The sequence below is a fragment of the Eptatretus burgeri genome, chromosome 15 (assembly GCF_056783735.1).
Source record: "Eptatretus burgeri isolate ZD-2024b chromosome 15, Ebu_testis_v1, whole genome shotgun sequence".
Taxonomy (NCBI): Eukaryota; Metazoa; Chordata; class Myxini; order Myxiniformes; family Myxinidae; genus Eptatretus; species Eptatretus burgeri.
Window position 1 is genome coordinate 1,918,966 of NC_140975.1, and position 20,174 is coordinate 1,939,139.

The 20,174-nt window shown below is 45.9% G+C and overlaps 1 protein-coding gene across 3 annotated transcripts in view; it reads left to right on the forward strand.

Annotated features, from left to right (window-relative positions):
* PGM3 (phosphoglucomutase 3) overlaps nt 1-19,205 on the forward strand; it is a 74,258-nt gene extending 55,053 nt beyond the window's left edge. For 2 of the 3 annotated variants that reach the window (XM_085858083.1, XM_085858084.1), the window contains exons 6-14: nt 7,208-7,306; nt 8,656-8,857; nt 9,072-9,229; nt 9,669-9,752; nt 9,890-9,988; nt 11,766-11,885; nt 17,326-17,448; nt 17,689-17,862; nt 18,314-19,205. In XM_085858083.1, the coding sequence (XP_085714209.1) occupies nt 7,208-7,306; nt 8,656-8,857; nt 9,072-9,229; nt 9,669-9,752; nt 9,890-9,988; nt 11,766-11,885; nt 17,326-17,448; nt 17,689-17,862; nt 18,314-18,403 (1,149 nt within the window). In that variant the 3' untranslated portion in view covers nt 18,404-19,205. The remainder of the gene's footprint in view (nt 1-7,207; nt 7,307-8,655; nt 8,858-9,071; nt 9,230-9,668; nt 9,753-9,889; nt 9,989-11,765; nt 11,886-17,325; nt 17,449-17,688; nt 17,863-18,313) is intronic. The other variant, XM_085858086.1, reaches the window with a different exon arrangement.
* Nucleotides 19,206-20,174: the final 969 nt, after the last annotated feature.

Below are 20,174 nucleotides of genomic sequence, written 5' to 3' on the forward strand. Positions count from 1 at the left end.
TCTCCGTGCCCTCACACGGTCTCATGGCTGGGACACGTGGCTCCCTTTGGCAGGCACGACCCTCTGCCGATTCTCCGACGATGGCACCCCCGGGCACTACACTGCCTCCGAGCCTATCAGCTCCCTAAACACCGGGGAGTGCCCCCCATGGCACCTCCCCTGAAACGCACACGTGGCAGGCTGGCTTCCCAGGCCCCTTTCCGAGGGTCACCCGTGCCCACAACACTGCCCACGCGGCTAATGGTGCCCCGGGCCCCCACACCAAGCAGGCGCACCCGTGCCCACTACGCTATCCCGGCCCCCCATGGGCCCTTGGCCTACTACGGCCGACTAGCCTGGTGCCCGGGGTACCCACTCAGTGATACTCACCTTTCGCAGCCACGCTCCCAGCCCGTCAACAGGGCTCCTGCACCCCTCCAAACGGGTTTCGAGCCTACACTCCCACCAACAACAAAACAACCTCCATTTTTCAATTTGACTAACCCCCTAACTCGGTCTACACTGACCCCGGGGTCCCTTGGGCGGGAGTCACTCCTCCCCCCAATCACTCATCGCACCATGCAGTCCCCATTCGCTCCATACACACAGACCCGCTGGCCTCACTCACTCACCAAGCGCATGCTTCCACTTCACTCACCAACAACTCTTCAACACACTCACCGCTGAACTCTGCCATCCTTCTAACTACCTCCCCTAACTAACTCGTGCTCCCACGTCGTCCCTTAAACTACAGCACGTTCCTTTTAACACTACGTAGCTAAGCTACGTCCCCACTACACATTCACTGTCTGTCACTGTTCTCAAATGTCCCAAAAATTATTTACCCACCCTACATCTGGCTACAATCCCTCTAACTAATCCATTCCACGGGCCCCATGAGGACTTACCCCTGCCTCATGGAGCCGGTCTAGCTATGCTAACCCTTCCCCCTAACTAGTTTCCATCCTGTGCCCTGGTCAAGGGGGTCTTCCACCCCTTGCCCAGGAATCCTGTGCACCCGAAAGTGAGGCTTGCTTTTTTTTCTTTTTTTTTTCACATGCGCAGCACCAGCGCGGCAACTCACAGCTCGCGCACTTTGCACCTGCCCGTGACGTCATGCAGCTGCACGTGTACCTCGTCCCTCCTTGGACGGTACCATCCGACAGGGATACCCATCCTGCCGGATTCCAACCCCGCGTGCAGCCATGACGTCACCGTGCGCATAAAAAAAACACAAGCCCCACGTCTCGAGGGGTTCCCCACGCGAACACATGTGCTTTGCCCGTTGGAGCTTCACACACACGCCCGCGTGGAGATCCCATCCGGTCCAAATCCGAAATCCTGCCTAAACTTTGTCCGTCCGCGGGATCGGCAAATCCACCGCGTGCGTTTCCGGACCGGGACTTCACTCTCGCAAGCGAGCACGTGGGGGCCTCGTGCGTTGCACAGCACGGACCTTGGGCTCGCTGCTGGGTGAACCCGGCACAGTCCCCGAAACAACTACAGCCGCCACTCGGCTTTCTTTCCTGTCGCTGTCGTCGTCTCCATTCAACACACGCACTCCCGCGTGTTACGACGCTAACACACCTCACCATTAAACTCACACCAGGAGACGCGGCTGCATGTTCACACATGCCGACCGACATCTCCCTTACACACAACGACCTTGCACACGCTGTCTCTCTCACACTCACGCATGCCATTACCCTTGCACACCTGGCTCCACTCACTTGCGGCCTTTCACTCACTCGTGCCATTTCCCTCACACAAACCATACTACTCACACACGCGGGGGCACTCATCTGCGGTTCCTCACTCACACACGCGGGGGCACTCAACCGCGGTGTTTCACTCGCACACGGCGCGCTGGGAAGCACGCCCTTCTGCACACTTGCCACTACACCACCCACACACGCGGGGGAACTCGCCCGCGGTGTCTCACTCACACACGCGGGGGCACTCGCCCGCGGTGTCTCACTCACACACGCGGGGGAACTCGCCCGCGGTGTCTCACTCACCCACGCGGGGGAACTCGCCCGCGGTGCCCCATCCACACACGGGGACGCACTCACACCTTGCACCACACACACAGGGACAACCACACTGGGGATTCGTGTCCCCACAAGGGTCTCCGGGGCCTCTATACCCCCCAAGCTCTCCGTGCACCTGTTCGCAGCACTCCTCCTCTCAACCTCGCAAAGCACGACCGAACTCACCTGGTCGTGACTCGCCTCAAGGGGGCATACTCCCTCCCCTCGTTCCTGGAGGAGGCCATCCAACTGCTCGCACCGGGTCTCTACCCAGTCCGCGAGCTCACCCCCATTATCCTCCACTACCTCCGTGTGTGTGTGTGCGTCACTTACCCCGTCTTTATCGTGTAGTCTTCCCTCTATCATTCCCATCTCCCGTGTCTCTGCCAACTCAGTCACCTCTTCACCCTTTACCTCCCTTGTCTCAACTATTATTTCCGTCTCTTCCCTTGTTATCTCCCTCGTGCACGTCTCCGTCACCCCAATTAGTTTGTCCCTCTCGGTTACCGTCACTTTTTCTGTCACGACCCTCGCCCAACACGCCCCCCGAATTATTTTGTCACCCGCCTCCACCGCGGGCCCGACACCCATTGCACTCCCTCCCAGCTCGTTCGCTCCCACACGTGGAGTCGCCATTTTAAGCTCCCCGGTTACTGCCTTCATGCCCGCCTGCAGGCTTCGGCCTATGCTCTGCGTCTCACCCCGCAGCTCTTTCATTTCTTCCTTCATTTGCTGTGTATTCGCATCCATCTTTTCGTTCATGCCTTTTATTTTGTTTTTCATTTCATTTGTGTTTGTATCCATCCTTGTTTTCACTTCGTTCATATTTGTATCCATTCTCGTTTTCACTTCGTTCATATTTGTATCCATTCTCGTTTTCACTTCGTTTATATTTGTATCCATTTTTGCCAGCATGGCGAATAGCTGGGCCATGTCGGGTGCGCTTGGGTGAGCCGATTCGGCCAGGATCGGGGGGTTTTGGCGGAGGGGGGAGGGGAGGTGTCATACACCGCGGCCGCCGCCGCACCTATTTCGGGCTCTGGGTTCAGTTGGGCGAGTTCGTGTTCCTGCACAACCGACATTTCCTGCACGGGGATTTCATCCTGGACCATGGATTCTACATATTCTACATCCATTTCTAATACCCCCAGCTCCCGCTCGCCTTGAGACGCCATCTTATTTCTCGTAAAGGGTTAATTTAAATCACTCGTAATTTGGAGGGAATCGGGGTCGCTTCTCTCACCCCTGGTCCGATTCCCGTGAATTTAGTTGGAGACAGGAGAGCCCGTTTTCCCGTTCTCCGATACCAGTGCCGCGAGGAGGGCGATGAGTTTATATCGCACGACCTGACACCAGTGTTGCGGATTCGCGCCCGCCGGCGTGCGAGCGGCCACGTAACTCGAATCGCGGCACGTCGCCCACCGGACGGACAATCCCGTCGTGACCCTCTCGGACGAACGCCGGGAACTAGTCACGGGTGGGCCTTTCGGCCTCACCACGATCGTGCCAATCGGCCCCCCGCGTGGGATAGGGTTGCTCGCCAAATTCGACCTACCTCAGTACCCACACGGAGGGTAGACCGGGCGATCGCACCTCGCCGCAGGTCGACTTCGGACACGGGCCACTTTAAGCGACCCGTTCCGTACTATCGGGATAACCGAGCGGTGTTCTCGTCAACCCCGACGGTTCGATTAATTATCGGGTGTTTTAGCCCACGACCAACCCTTTACGTGAAGTAAGATGGAGATTCAATATGGATTCAAGATGGAGTCGCAGCCCGAATGAATGACATTTATTCCCTCTAAACAACGGGTTTGGGCCTAACTGCACATATACTTACAGAGATATCTCACCTAAGGGACCTGAATGGTGGTTTGCGAATTTCGTCAACCACAACTATATATATATATATATATATATATATATATATATATATATATATATATATATATATATATATATATATATATATATATATATATATATACAGGGTGTCCCAAAAAAATACAACTTTTCATCTGCAAAGAGGATGGTCATAGCATATATTTTTTAACAAGGACAAATGTGTCCACGAGCAGTGTCCGAAAGGTTTTGTTGGCTAAAAAATAAAAATAAAAAAAATTTAAATTTTTTTTAAATAAAACAACAACAACAACAACAACTTCCGATATTTTGTCACGTGCCTTGATTAAGCCAATAGCGAAACGCGTCATAATGTATTTACGTATTTACGATATATCGTGTATTTACGAAATTACAATACGCTGAATGGAATAATCTTTAAATAGTAACGTGAACTTTTCGAAACTTTAAAGCAAATGTCCGAATATATGTATTTAAAAGTTCATGATAGACGCTCTCAAAAGGCACCATCTATTTGAGGATGTGTACATGTGCTCAGTATTTAAGGAGATCCGGATCTTGTATATACAAGAACCGAGTCCGAGAGATTAAGGTTTTGTCTTCACAAGAAGAACAAGAGAAGAAGAAGAACAACAACAACGCCGAGCTCTCTATGAGCAGCGTTCGCTACGCGAGACGCTGCTAAAAAGATATATGGCTGGATAGAAAGCTGAAAGGTTGAAGTTTATTGCCACCAAAATTTAAATTTTGGTATAGAATCGTCGTTTTCTTATAGACCACATGTTCGACGTAGGCTCCACGTTGTCCGATCACTGCCTGCAAACGCGTTGTCATGTTCTCCATCACTTTGGGAAACGTTTCCTCAGGAATGTTCTGGATTTCTCGGTGGATGTTTTCCTTCAGCTGATCAAGAGTCTGAGGCCTTGGGTTTCCATAGATCCTGTCCTTGAGATACCCCCACAAGAAGTTTGGAGGAGTAAGGTCATATCAGGGGAATACGTTGGCCACTCAACGTCTTCGTCGAGGGAGATAAAGCGGCCCTCAAAATGTTGGTTGAGAAAACGCCTTGTTTCCCTGGCTGTATCGGGCGGTGCCCCATCCTGCTGGAACCACTGGGTTCTCATCTGGATCAGGTTGTTTCTCCTACGGGCCTGAGTACGTAGCTCAGGCAGATAGAATTCCTGAATCATTTCGCGATAGTTCCTCTGGTTTACCATGCAAGTGCGTCCCTGGTCATCTTCAAAGAAGTATGGACCAATTATCCCATACCAACCAACCGCCACCCACATGGTGACTTTGAGAACAGATCGAGGCACCAGTTCAGTTGATGCATTACCAGGATTTTCAGTTCCCCAGTACCGAAAGTTTTGCTTGTTTACCTCGCCGGACAAGTGAGCATGGCATTCGTCCATCATGTGAAGTTTTTTGAGGAAGTCTGCATCTTCCTCTAACTTTCCTGAGAACCAATTTGCAAAGGCTAGTCGTTTGCGTTTCTGTTAATTGGTAAGCACCGTTTCCGTTTGAATTTTGTATGGAAAGGCATGAAGGTCTTGGCGAAGGATCCTCTGAACGGTGCTCTTATGAATGTTTGTCTCGGCAGAAAGTCGTCGAATCTATTTTTTTTGGACTCTGAACGACCGACTGTCTCACCATTTCCACATTTTCTTCACTACGACCTGTCCTCTTCCGACCACTGTGACCCTTGTGAAGGTCACAGATGGTTCCCACATTGGTAAACTTTGCGATGGTGCACTTTATTGTCCGAAAGTTTGGTGCATAGTGCAAGTGGATACCGAAATGTCTCGAGTAAAGACGTTGCACCTGAATGACACTTTTCATCTGGTGCCAAAGTTCAACAATTTTCGTCCGTTGTTGTATGGTTAGTCTTGGCATTTTTCTGGCGCTTGCTTGGTATCAAAATAAACTTAAGGATCTCTGCAACAAGAAATGAAGCATTAGTGACAAAATTACTGCTTTTTTAGGATCAAACGAAGCATTTTAAAAGTTGTATATTTTTTGGGACACCCTATATACCTGGTGTTGGCTTAATGGTTCGGGTGGTGGGCTTGGGATCCTCAGGTCCTGAGTTCAAATCAAAAATCAGGTCTGCCTGATTCAAATCAGGTTCAAAAAATCCTCAGGTCTGCCCTTGAGTTAATACCGGGTGGGGTTGACTCAGCCTGTCATCCTTCTGAGGTCAGCAAAATGAGTTCCAGTTTGCTGGGATGATTGAGCCATTCAAGTGTCTTGCGTCGGAGTGGCGAACCGTCCAGGATTGTGCCCAATAACCCAGGAGACTGCAATGGCAGCACCGACACTCTGTACAGAGTATGGTCCCAATGGATGGATGGATGGATGGATATAACATTAATAATGACCTTCGTTGACCCTTGTGAACCTTGGAGGTCATTTTGAGGTCAAAATGATGAAAAGTGGAATTGGAGATTTAACGATGAATTATATATTCCATTGCATGCATGAAAACCCAGGATTATATGTTTTGTACATTCGTCAGAATTGTATTGACTGCTTTATGTGGCATCAGGTCAGATATATGTAGATGGAGATGACAAATACATGTCAAAATGACCTTAAACTTTGGTTTCAAAGGTCAAATAACGTGCATAATTGTGCACCGTTCCGATTCTTATTCGCATAGCTGTTTCGTTTAAAAAAAAAAGTTTGTCTCCATAATAAGGTTGTTTCTTTTCTTTTCAGATTATCCTGGTGCTTTTCAACTCACCAATGACATAATGAAGAAATCTTTCAGACTTGCATGAGATGAAGACATGGCCAGTTCGGCCAGTGAAACTACAGGGTGTTCCAAAAAGACCTGGACAACTTTTGTTGTTAATATATTTAGAACTCTCTTCGGAGAATCCTTGGCTATCGCTGGTCGGACTTTGTGTCCAACGAGCGGTTGCTGAGAGAGACTCAAATGAGATTTGTGAGCTGCATAGTCCGTGAGCGTTAGCTGCGGCTGTATGGACATGTGGCTCGTTTTCCTGATACTGATCCTGCTCACCAGATTCTCTCAGCGAGGGAGCTTCATGAGTGGAGGAGGCCAATGGGCCGACCACGTGCCTCGTTGTTGCAAGGAGATTGGGATGGGCCAGGCATCTGCCTGGGGGATGGCCAGACGGAGGCCCCTGGAGTACCGACTGAAAGTGGACGCAGCAACGCGCTGCTCTGCCGCATACTCTCATACCTAACCTGATATATTTAGAACCACAAATGATATTACGATACCCTTTGGTTTATATGATACAGAAACTCGTATAGTTTTTTGCACATCATCAATACACTTAAATATGAGCTCTGTTTGTCGTGCGCAGGACATCAAGGCAAAACACGAGTTCTTGCCATGTTTGGCTCAGCATGTTTGCGTCCAACAGTGCGCATGCAGTGGTGATCCAAGAATGAAGATCTTGCAGGTTTGCCACCTTGGTGTTGTGGACAACAACTTTATTAAACCCTCACAGAAATAAAAATCAAGGGGGAGGTTATGTCTGGTGATCGTGGGGGCCAGGTGGTTGGTCCGTTTCGGCTAATCCAGCAACCTGGAAACTTTTCATTCAGGACAGCTCGTACGATTAAGGCCCAATGAAGGGGAGCACCGTCCTGTTATCGGGTTGCAAGTCTTCAATCTGTGGGAAGGCGAATCCTTCCAACATGTTCATGTAAATTGTTGAGGTCACTGTTTCCTCCGCAAAGAAAAACTGACCTACGAAGTGGTCTTTGAGAAGGCCACATCACACATTGACCTTTGATCTGTCGCGTATGTGTTCAATGACCACATGGGAGTTTTCAGAGCACCAGATCCTCAAATTGTGCTGGTTGACTTTCCCCAATGAATGAAAGCAAGCTTCATCTGTGAACATGATCTTTTTCAGGTAATCTTCGTCATCATCTACGCAACTGAGCATTTCCAAGGCAAACGTGTTGTGTTTTGGTCCGTCATTTGGTTTGAGTTCCTGCAGAATCTGCACTTAATCAGCATAAAGCTTCAGTCTTTTTTGAAAAATCCTGTGTACAGCTGTGGTTGGCAGTCAGTTCTCTGGATGTGTGTCAAATTGATTTTCTGGGACTTTGTTGAAATGATTCACGCACTCGTTCAATGTCTGCTGCACTTGTGCTTGGTCGACCGGTACTTTTCTGTTTCTGACAACTTCCAGTCTCTTTACACCTCTTGTACCACTCTCTGATACTCATCAGCGATGATGGATTCCTTCAATACCTTGTACGGAAATAACGCTGAACTTGCGTGTCACATCTGTTCTCGATAAACCATTCGACGAACTGAGCTTTCTCCTGTGGAGTCGCCATTTTCTTTTCCATGAAACCAACAGACCTGAAAATAAAGAATACTTTATGAGTTTCTCTGTCATATAAACCAAAGGGTATCATTGTGTCATTTGTAGTCCGAGATGTATCAACAACCAAATTTGTCCAGGTCTTTTTGGAACACCTTGTACATGTCATGTCATGGGGAATACAGTATATGTTTTAAATTTCATCCTGATCGGACGCATGGTCTGGAAGCCAGAATTATTTAATATTTTGAATCTGGGTTCAGGGATTTTGATTAAACTTGGTACAAGTATGTATAATGATGTAATAATGTTGGGGGAGGCATATCTGTCGACGTCATGCTATTGAAGAGTGGCCTTCTAGTTTTTATACTATCGTCCAACTGAAAAGGTGCGATCGAGGTAATTATGAGTTCATTTCATGGAGGATTTTGATGGATTTTTCACTCGACCTAATATTGCTGGTTCCTCAGGCCAAACCACAGCCAAAGATCGAAGGGTCGTACCCTTTGACGATGGATGGAGCTAATGGTGTTGGGGCACCCAAGATGGTGGAGCTGCTGAGTTACTTGAAAAGTTCACTTGCAGTCAAGATCATTAATAATGGAGAAAGTGGAAAGCTCAACCATGAGTGCGGCGCTGACTATGTAAAAATTGGTCGGCGAGCACCAAAAGGTGTGTTTCGAATGTCTTTATCTTTTACAATGACCTTCATTTTGTAATCCATTGAGTTGGTGCTGCGGTAGTTTGGGTAGGGGGACATACCCCTTGGATCCCCCAGCAGGTTTGCTTCATTGCGAGCACTTTTGGAATCGAAAGCAAGCAAGTTGTATGATCTTCAACAAGGCTCACCATCACACCAACTCAGGGTCGTATGACTGTGTTTCAGGACTGCAGATGCTTGAAGGCCGAATATACTGTTCCCTTGATGGTGATGCAGATAGACTACTTTATTATTTTGTGGACAAGTCTGGTACATTTCATTTGGTTGATGGAGACAAGATTTCCACTTTGATGGCAATCTTCATCCAACACCTTCTGAAGGAGGTTTATTATCATCTTTTAAACTCCTTTCTTGTTTCTTTTCTTTCTTCCCCCCCCCCCCCTTTGCCTTGCTTTTCCCACACTTTTTAAATATTCATTTTTCTCTTCATCTTTCTTAACTTGTGCTCATGATTTGGAACTTTCATTTTAATGTTGTATCGATGTCTCGTTTTTAGATCCTGATCCTTGGCATTTAAAAAGTTTGTATTTTAAATAAATTTGCTCCTGATTAAATGTCTGACTTAGTTGTTAAGGAGCACCTTGTTAATGGTTCAAATGAATCTGGGGCTCTCATGGGGATTGGGATGGTTTTGGGGGTGGGGGGGGGAGGTTCAGAATTTTCAGTCTGATGTCATTGTGTGCATGTGTGTGATGTCATTACTTTATAATGTGGGGCAAAGCAGTTCAGGCCTGATGGGTTCCTCTCCTTTATGGCCCTCAGGCTCAGCTACCATTCCAGGTGTCTGTGCTGCAGACAGCTTACGCAAATGGAAGCTCCACGCGTTACTTGAAAGACACTCTGCAGGTGGTGCAAGTATTAAATGATATTACTTGTTATGGATGTTAGATCAGTGTCCATCCTGGTCTTTGGGATGTCATGAATAGGTTGTTTGGATAACTTGTGTACTCCAGTATCACCTTACAGACCTTTCCTCCACACAGCTGCAGGTGTACTGCCTGCCAACTGGTGTGAAATACCTACATACCAAGGCAAAGGAATGTGACATTGGTGTTTACTTTGAAGCGAACGGTCATGGGACGGTGAGGCACTGAGTGTGAGAAACCAGCGCTCCACACAACTGCTCATCATAAGAAATAGCTTTTTAAGATGAAAATCTTGGGTTAATAATCTTAAATTACCTTATCATTGAGCTCTAAGCCTGGTGTTGGCTTAACAATTAAGGTGGCTGGCTTAAGATCTTGGGGTCTTGAGTTTGAGTCCCTGTCGGCCGTCGAAATAACACCAGGTTGGTTGCCTGTCATCTTAATGTTAATGTCATCAGGCCCCTTAAGGGGCCTGTCATCCTTCCGATGTCTGCCAAATTAGTACAAGCTTACTGGTAACAGGGGCACTCTATCAGCGGCACAGCCGCATGCCGCACTTCCAGAATTGATGCAACCAGCAGCTGTGGGCTGCATATGACACAACACCAACACCAACAACAGCAACAACATATACACTACGTAGCCAAAAGTATGTGGACACCCCTTCTAATTGGTGGATTTGGCTATTTCAGCCACACCCATTGCTGGCAGGTGTATAAAATCAAGCACATAGCCATGCAATCTCCATACACAAACATTGGCAGCAGAATGGGCCGTACTGAAGAACTCAGTGACTTTCAACGAGGCACCGTCATAGGATGGCACATTTCCAACAAGTCAGTTCATCAAATCTCTGCCCTGTTAGAGCTGCACCGGTCAACTTTAAGTGCTGTTATTGTGAAGTGGAAATGTCTCGGAGCAACAGCAGCTCAGCTACAAAGTGGTCGGCACACACAAGCTCACAGAACGGGACCACCGAGTGCTGAAGCACATAGTGTGGAAAAATCGACTGCGGTCGGTTGCAATACTTCCCACCGAGTTCCAAACTGACTCTGGAAACAACATCAGCACAAGCACTGTTCATGGAGAGCTCATGAAATGGGTTTCCATGGCCGAGCAGCCACACACAAGCCGAAGATCACCGTGTGCAATGCCAAGCGTCGGCTGGAGTGGAGTAAAGCTCACCACCACTGGACTCTGGAGCAGTGGAAACGTGTTCTCTGGAGTGATGAATCACGCTTCACCATCTGGCAGACGACGGACTAATCTGGGTTTGGTGGATGCCAGGAGAATGCTACCTGTCCGAATGCATAGTGCCAACTGTAAATTTTGGTGGAGGAGAAATAATGGTCTGGGGTTGTTTTTCATGGTTCGGGCTAGGCCCCTTAGTTTCAGTGAAGGGAAATATTAATGATACACCATACAATGACATACTAGATGATTCTATGCTTCCAACTTTGTGGCAACAGTTTAGGGAAGGCCCTTTCCTGTTTCAGCATGACGCTGACCCCGTGCACAAAACGAGGTGAATACAGAAATGGTTTGCCGAGATCGGTGTGGAACAACTTGACTGGCCTGCACAGAGCCCTGACCTCAACCCTATCGAACACCTTTGGCATGAATTGGAACACTGACTGCCAGCCAGACCTAATCGCCCAACATCAGTGCCCGACCTCACTAATACTCTTGTGGCTGAATAGAAGCAAATCCCCACAGCAATGTTCTCACATCTCATGGAAAGCCTTCCCAGAAGAGTGGAGGCTGTTATAGCATCAAAGGGGGGACCAACTCCATATTAATGTCCATGATTTTGTAAGGAGATGTTGGACGAGCAAGTGTCCACATACTTTTGGCCATGTAGTATAGCTCTCTACTGGTTCAACAAAATACATGGGATCATGCTGAAACTATAACCAAGCAGTGTAAGGTACTAACAAAGGAGATGTAATTACTTGCTTGTATGTATACAGGTGTGCATTTACCTGTCAACCAGGTGTTGTTTGGGAAGAGGGTGCTGGACAAGGTGGCCGAGGTAATGCAAGATTCCAGTAAACCAGAGACACAGCGTGCTGCAGCGACCCAGTTGTACCACACATCACAGCTCATAAATCAGGTATGCTCAAGTGAACCACTCATATCTTGCTTCCACATTACACATTTCGGTGGGTAAACGTGACAAAAAAATGTGATGTGAGCAAAGTATTTTAAAGGAAATGGCCTCACGGAGGCGATAATTCATGTGTGCGTGCATCGGTGTGCCATATGTATTCTTAAACCTCTGGATGGAATGAGTGGAAAAGTGCTGGTTGTACTTGAGATGAGCTGGAAACATTCTATGAAATTGGGATGGTCACCTACAACTTATATTTTTACTTTATGTGAAAGTGGGGAATTGTCACACTGAGGGACTGAATTGTAAATAACTACTGCTGTCTTGCACCGCTGAACAGAATAACTTCAAAACTGGATGTTCGGCCGGATTTAAAAAAACAACAAAAAAACAGTTGATCGTTCCTGCCCGTTTCCTTTTTTGAACCCACCTTATTTTTTTTATATTATTTCTTATTTTGTCAAACATCCCGAAAAAAATTGCAACCGTGTCCTAAGGCAGCGGTGCAGTGAAGCAGCTGCACTGCTTAAAAAGTAGCCCCGTAGGGGACTGACGGTTACTTCCCCCAACAGATTGGGTAACCTTGCGGTCCTGATGCAAATAAACAATAACACACAAAAAAAAACCTCCAAGAAAAACGAAACAAACAAGCTACAAGCGAAGGAAACACCGTGCGTTAGAAATGTTCTTCTTTTTCACTTTTGATGTACAGATGGAAGGAAGGACATCCCAAATATTGAAGCTGTTTACAGCACTTAAAAATCCATATCTTCGTGCAAGACTCTTGGACCATTCATTGAATCGATCATTTTCCCAACGTCGGTACTTCTTCTTTCGGCTGCTCCCGTTCGGGGTCGCCACAGCGGATCATCCACATGATCCGCATCGTGATTTGGCACATGTTTTACACTGGATGCCCTTCCTGACGCAACCCTGGTCGCCTCTTGTGACACAGGGATCTGGTACACCTATTTTAACCGGGGTATACACCGGCCCAGTACACTGGTACTCATTTCGCCGACCTCGGAAGGATGACAGGCTGAGTCAACCCCCTGGTGTATTAATTCAGTGGCCCAACGGGGCTTGAACTCAGGACCTTTTGGATCCTAAGCCGCTGCCCTAACCACTGCGCCAACACCAGGCTCTTCCCAACGTCGGTACAGAGTTTATATAACTTGTGGCGAGCGGGAGCTGCGGCGCCGCGTTCCGTTCCTGCGCGCGATATGCGAGCAATACTGATCTGTGTACATGTCTGCATACGTACGCAAGTTCCACCGCAGCCGCCGCAGTAAAATCGGTGCACACTTCCGATTTAAAATGATGCAACATCCGACTGGTTTTAAAACGATGAAATTGTGTGACGAATGTAGAATGTAGACAAATTGCGCGAACGTGACGAATCATTTTGATGATTTAAGCTTCATTTTTGAAGATGGTTTTAATCTGTTTGCAAGTCCACATCTCACGTACTGCATGCAAATCTGTGTATTCAATGCTCACTGTGGATCTCTCGAGAATGATGGCAGAGCCAATCGTTTTAATATGCACGAAGTGTGTCGTTTTTTTATGTTTTGTATTTCGCCGCTCATTTATTACACAGGGTGTAACAAAATTCTGGAATCATAGGTTAATTGTTTGTTTTCCTGGTTTTTGTCTGAAATCTGTTGTGTATGCCAACCATCTGCGAACAATAGAGGGGTTGAAAGAACATATTTGAGAGGAATGTAACAAAATCAGTATGGATACACTGCATGTAGTCGTTGAAATGACAAAACTCCGAGTTTATAACTACCAAGCACACCACGGATTACAGTTTGAACATTTACTGGAATAAAAGCCTTGGATTCTGGAATTTTGTGACACACGCACAAAAAAAATAAAACAACACGAAACAATTAATCGTATGATTGCAGAATTTTGTTACACCCTGCATATTTGTTTAGAACTGTGGATTGTATTTTTAATAGGCCGAGTGAGTGTGTATGTAGGTGGCATGTCAGGTATATGACTCACGTCATATTTGTTTGGGAGTAGAAAAGTGACATGTCTGGTACATATATGACTCGTTTAATTTTCTTGGGGGGGGGGGATGGGGAGGCAAAAAAATTGGTGTGTTGGGCTCATGATTTGTCAGGAACTAAAAGCCAATGGCCTTATAAAATAAAGAAATAAAAAGGGGCTCCCTCATTCTTTTTTTTTTCTTTGTTGTTTGTTTTTTTAAACCCGACTATCAACTGGTATTTGGCCTTAAATAAAACTGATGGAAGTTAATGCGAGTTCCCTTAAGGGGAACTTCAACTCAAGGGGAGTCCATTCGGCCCAGCCTGTGTTATTATTGCCACTTTATTGTTGTTTGTCCGTGCTCTATCTTTTTTTTAAATGCTGAGCATCAAGCAAGTAAGCAGCACATACCATTTTAAAAGTCTTTGGTACGACTTGGCTGCGCTTCGAACCACCAACCACCCAGACTCAGAGCAGACACTCTAACCATTACACAAACACATTGTCTTCCCCCTTGCCGCTCCCCAAAGAGTGTTTCTAGGTTTCTAGTTTCAAGTTAGATTAGTTAGTTATTTCCTATTATGTGTGTTTAGATTGGCTGTCTGCCAATTAACCCAATTAGCATTGCCTTACAGCTGTTTAGATAGTACCTCCTCACCCCCTTAATCCCCTTGTGTTGTTTCATCATTAAATGTGCTGTCTTTTCACTAATCCCCCCCCAAACCCCCTCTTTGAAGTATCAGTCACTCCTGTGCAGTGTGACGTCTTGTTTTTGAAGGATGCTGTGTGTGGGATGTCTTGTGGCCAGTCAAATATGCATTGGTTGATTCGTGTCGGTCGGGCCAATGGATTTTGATCTCCCACTATTTATCTGGGGAGATAACGACCAACGGCCTGCATGTTGTCACTCAATCGATCGCGCACCTATTGGTTCATGTGTGTCTGAGCCAAGTGGATTCGGAATTGTCAGAATGGTTGTGGAAGAATGGTTGCACAAAAACAAGGTCAAAGGGAGATTGAGGATGCAGACTGTGGAGGGAGAGAAAGGGTCATTTGCCCCATGTTGCCCGAGTTGAGTCGTGAGGGATGAGAACATGCCCTGATGGAAGTTTGAGGCCGGTTCCTGTAGCGAGCACGACAAACCCGATGGATTTTTGTGGACTGCGAGTTCTCAGGAACAAGTTTGCTTCAGTTCGATACACCATCAATCTTGTTTTCTTTTTCCTCACCTTAGTTGTTCTAGTAATAACTACATGTTTTTCCTGCTGCCATGATTCGTTATTTTCCTCTTTATTGTTCATCAAACCTGTTTGATAATTTCATCCATGAGTTTGTTTTTTTTTGGTACATGAGTCAATCCTCCCACTTATTGAAATTGAATAACGACCCTCTTTGAAAGATCGTACGTGTGGCCAAATTTGAACCAAGTTCTTTACCATAATTCAAACATGGTGTTGGGCAAAATAATCAAAAAAAAATACCAGTTGATCATCCAGATTTTTTTTTTTAAAGGAAGGATGATGCCCTTTCTATTTGTTATTTGTTATTATTTATTTTTGTCAAAATGGCCGCCGGCTTTTAGTGCCCAACAAATCATGTACTCAACATGGCAGTTTTTTTTTAACCTTCCTATCCCACCCCTTCCCCCCACCAAAAAATTGCATGAGTCATGCACCACGCATGTCAGTTTTCTACCCCCAAACAAATATGACGTGGGTCATACACCTGACACATCACGTTGTAGAAGAAAAATAATTACATTCATGTACTCTCAATTATAATTGTTGCTGGTGCTTTATACATTTAATTTTTATGCTCAAGTCAAATTGGCTGTCAGTAATGTTTCCCTTTACCCAAGAGCCTTTTGACCTACATATTGATAAAAGGAATGTTTTGCTATGAAACAGGGTGACCTGGTTGATAACACTGCAAACTCTCGCCACCATTGTGTCATTCTCTCCCTCCCACCCAAAGTGGACACGTATTGAAGTTTGGGTTCTTTTGCCTAATGCTTATCAGCTAATCCTGTAATTGAGTTGCCAAATGTCACAACTCCCATTCTTTGGAATGTCAAATTGTATATCAGAAGAATTGCTTCAGGCTTCTGTTTCAGTGAATCATTGAATGTTCTTCCTCTGTATATACGAAATTTAAGATTCTCCTTTAGTATGCTGATCCAACTTGTGGAAATTGAGTTATTTTCCACCACAACGTACACACTCACAAAGCCAATTCAAAAGAAGATCCACAGTTCTGAACAAATATATAATAAATGTATGGCAAAATACAAAAAAAAATCTACACACTTCATGGGTATTAAAATGATTGCTCTGCCATCCTTCTGTGTAGATCTACAGGAAACATTTAATACACAGATTTACATTTGTGGGATGTGGACTCGCCAGCGCTCCCTGGTCCAACTCCCCACTCGTGAAATCGGAGAAAGCATCACATATCGAGCGTTGCCCATCAAGAACTGTTCCTGCATACCACGGCTTCAGGACTCTTGAGTTCCCGTCCGAATTTACAAACAAATGAAGAGTAAATCATGGAAACGATTCATCCCGTTCACACAATTTGTCTATCCTACATTCGTCGCACCATTTGCTAGTTTAAAAACCAGTAAGATGTTTTGCATCATTTTATGAGAAGCGTGAACTGAATTTTCCTGCAGCGGCTGCGACGGAACGTCAGTACGCAGACACGCACACTGATCAGTATTGCTCACATATCACGAACGGAAACGGAAAGTGGCAGTGAATGAAACACATCATCGCAGCTCTTGGTGCTGTGGCTCGGGAGAAGCTATAAAAACTCGGGATCGACATTAGGAAAATTATCGATTCAATGAATGGTGTAAGAGTCGTTCACGACGATATGGAATGCTAAGTGGTGCAAACCGCTTCAATATACGGTATGTCCTTCCATCCATCTGTACGTAAAAAAGTGAAGAACAACAACCTTTCTACCCCACCATGTTTTGTTCGTTCATAGTTTGTTGTTCAGTTTTTGTGTTGTTGTCTGATTTGTTTGTTTGTTTGTATTATTGTTTAGTTTGCATCAGGACAGTAAGTTCACCCCACCTGTTTGGTATGTAACCGTTAGTCCCCCATGGGGATACTTTTTAAGCGGTGCAGCTGCTTCACTGCAGCGCTTCCTTTGGTCCCGGGTTCGGATTTTTATTTCTATTTATTTATTCCCTCCCGGGATGTTTGACCAAATATTTTTTTTAAAGAGATGGCTTCAAAAAAAGCAAGCAGGGAGGGACGATAAACTTTTTTATTTGTATTTTTAAATTTGGCTTTATTGTACTTTGTTTCTGTTGCTTTGGAGCCTATCTCTGTACGGGTAACTACCGCTCACCTGGCATGTGGATATCGTCTCCGGCACTATCTCGAATGATCGTCGTGTTATGGTATGACCTATGAACTTTTGTCTCCAGGCTGTGGGAGATGCCCTCTCTGATCTTTTGGCTGTGGAGGCCATGCTGTCACTGTTGGATCTCTCTCTGCCCCAGCTTTATGCCCTTTACACAGACATTCCAAGTAGACTACTCAAAGTAAAGGTGTGTGTGTGTGTTCTAGAATGCAGTGTTGCTTGATAACTTGCACTTTCACAGCAGTGCACAGGGAAGTAAAGTGCACATGACTCTTTTCATCCAGATTTTTTTTAATTACCTTTGTAGTTTTGAAAGAGGAATTGCTGGTTTCCTTTGGTTTTTATTTTTTAAAGTTTTCTACATTTTTCCTCTCACTAAAAGCTAATCGCAGTATTGTGTGATAATTGATAATTGTATCGTCTTTAGGTTATCGACCGTCAGCAGATTACGACGACAGATGCAGAGCGGAGCGTGACCCATCCCGAGGGTCTGCAGGCAGCCATAGAGGAAAGGGTACACCATCACTTACAAGCACGTGCCTTCGTAAGACCTTCGGGCACTGAGGATATGGTGCGAGTGTATGCCGAGTCAAAGACCCAGGTGAGGAAAGATAGTTGCATACCGACGATGTTCGGTCTGACATAGTTGAGCCCATGCCGGGATACCAGGCCTTTGGCCTAGATGACCCAAGCAGTTTAAGCTGATATTACAGCATGGGAAGAATCCTTCCACAAGATATCTGACTTACCCACAAGTGAAAGGTTGGACACAAGGATGTATTGGAGTGGGGAAAGCGGAGATTGTGGGGTGGGGTCAAACAAAATATTTGGCCGGGGGGGGGAAAAAACCAAACAAAAAACCCCCCGAGCCCCACGATGAAGCGTCCCTATGCCCATGCTTCGTGCTCAATCCCTGAACCCCATGCCCAAGCGTGCCCATGACAGGACTTTGTGCCCCATGCTTGCGTGCGTGTTGATGTTTAGCATTTCTATAAAGCTGAAAATTTGTTTGTTTTCCCCAACAACTACAGCTTGTATAATACTGTGTCCAGGAAAGTGCAGACTGCTTGGCACATGAAGTGGCTCTTCTTGTTCATCGATTGGCAGGTGGTGTTGGGGAGGAGCCAAGGGCAACCACCTGACTTGAAAGTATCTTCTGATTGGTTGCTTGTCTTCCTGCATGCATAATTGCTCATCCTTCCTTTATGTTAACACACACACACACACACACACACACACACACACACACACACACACACACACACACACACACACACACACACACACACACACATACACACATACACACGCACAGTGGTGGTGGTCTTGAAATTCCAAAATGTTTTGTTTAAAAAAAACAACCTTTTATTAAAATCTGCTGAGTGTGGATCAGTGATTGTTTATATTACAAATACCACATTGTGAGAGTACCCTTGTGTTCGACAAGTCGAGTGGTTGAACCGCATTGCTGGTGTCGCTTTATTTGGATGGAAACAAAGGTGCTGGGTTGATAACTGCACGAGGCCCTGAGTTTGGGTTCCTGTCACTATACCCATGAAGCCAATGCCTCCCTTGCCTGCTCCAGGAGACCATAACATGTTGTAAGCAAATGGGTAGGGGTACAAATTGGTGGATTCCATTTATGACCCAGAATTGAGCCTTTTCACCACTCACTGTACACGAGTGGTTTCTGAACATTGGGTGTTGGTGCCTTAACTGAATTACAAACTGTTTCTTCTGATTGTGAAGATTATGAGCCATTAAAGGGTTAAAGTTTAACATTATAAAGGATGTTGATTGGCATTGGGGGATGATGGGTTTGCAGCAATTGATAAATAAATATATATATATATATATATATATATTTTCCTAATGAATGTTCATTGATTTCCATGAATGTGATGTGGAGCCAAATAAACAAAGAAACGCATTTTGATTCAACAATGCTGTCCGGACAATAGTTCAGCTTTCTAAACGAGTTGGTGGATGATCTCCAAATGGGTTTCTACGTCTGATGATGCATGATGGGCAAGGTGGCTGCAGCAGCTGGTCAGAGTGTCTGAAGCATTAACAGACAGGCCGTTAAAAAATTAGTGATGCTATTTTAAAAAAAATCTTTTAGGCAGGCTCATACGGACTTGATTAAACTTTACTAATGATTATTATTCGACACAGATTGGATTTTTCGGGGTCCCTCATAATTAACACAACCCAAACAAAGCCAACGGAAATCTGACGCACCAAACCCGGGCGATGTATTTACAGCAGAGGCCGACAGACCTGTGTTAGGCCCACAAGATAACAAAGATCCCGTATCATTTTGTATGGGTGCCATGGTGGGTGGAGTCAAGCGACAGATATGGATGTGGTCCAGCAGCTGTCCGACCAAGGGGTGCACATTTCAAAAATCAACCCCCCACCAAGAAACAACAGCAATATGAAGCTCAAGCTCTTGTAAACCTACCACATGTACAGGTAAAAATCAGGTTTACGAGCTGTTATGTAATTGTTTGAGGCAAAGAGGGGAGACGTGCAGTTGAGATAGCGGCCCCAATGTTTCGTACAAGCTGAAATACACACGAGTTGATGAAAAACATGCGTATCTGCAGTCGAATAGTTATTTGGAGCAAAGAATGGGGGCAGAACAAGCCAATGTGTTGTCAAAAATGCTTGTATTTGGCAAATTACACTTATTCAGGAATGCTTTGTGTCGGTGGTGGAGTGATACGCACACCATTGGAGTTTCCTTCCCTTCAGTGTTCGTATTGTTACGAATTCGCGCCCGCCGGCGTGCGATCGGCCACGTAACTCAAATCGCGACGCGTCGCCCACCGGAACGGACAATTCAGTCGTGACCCTCCGGGAACTACCGCCCAGAGGCAGTCACGGGTGGGGGTTTAACCTCACCACGAT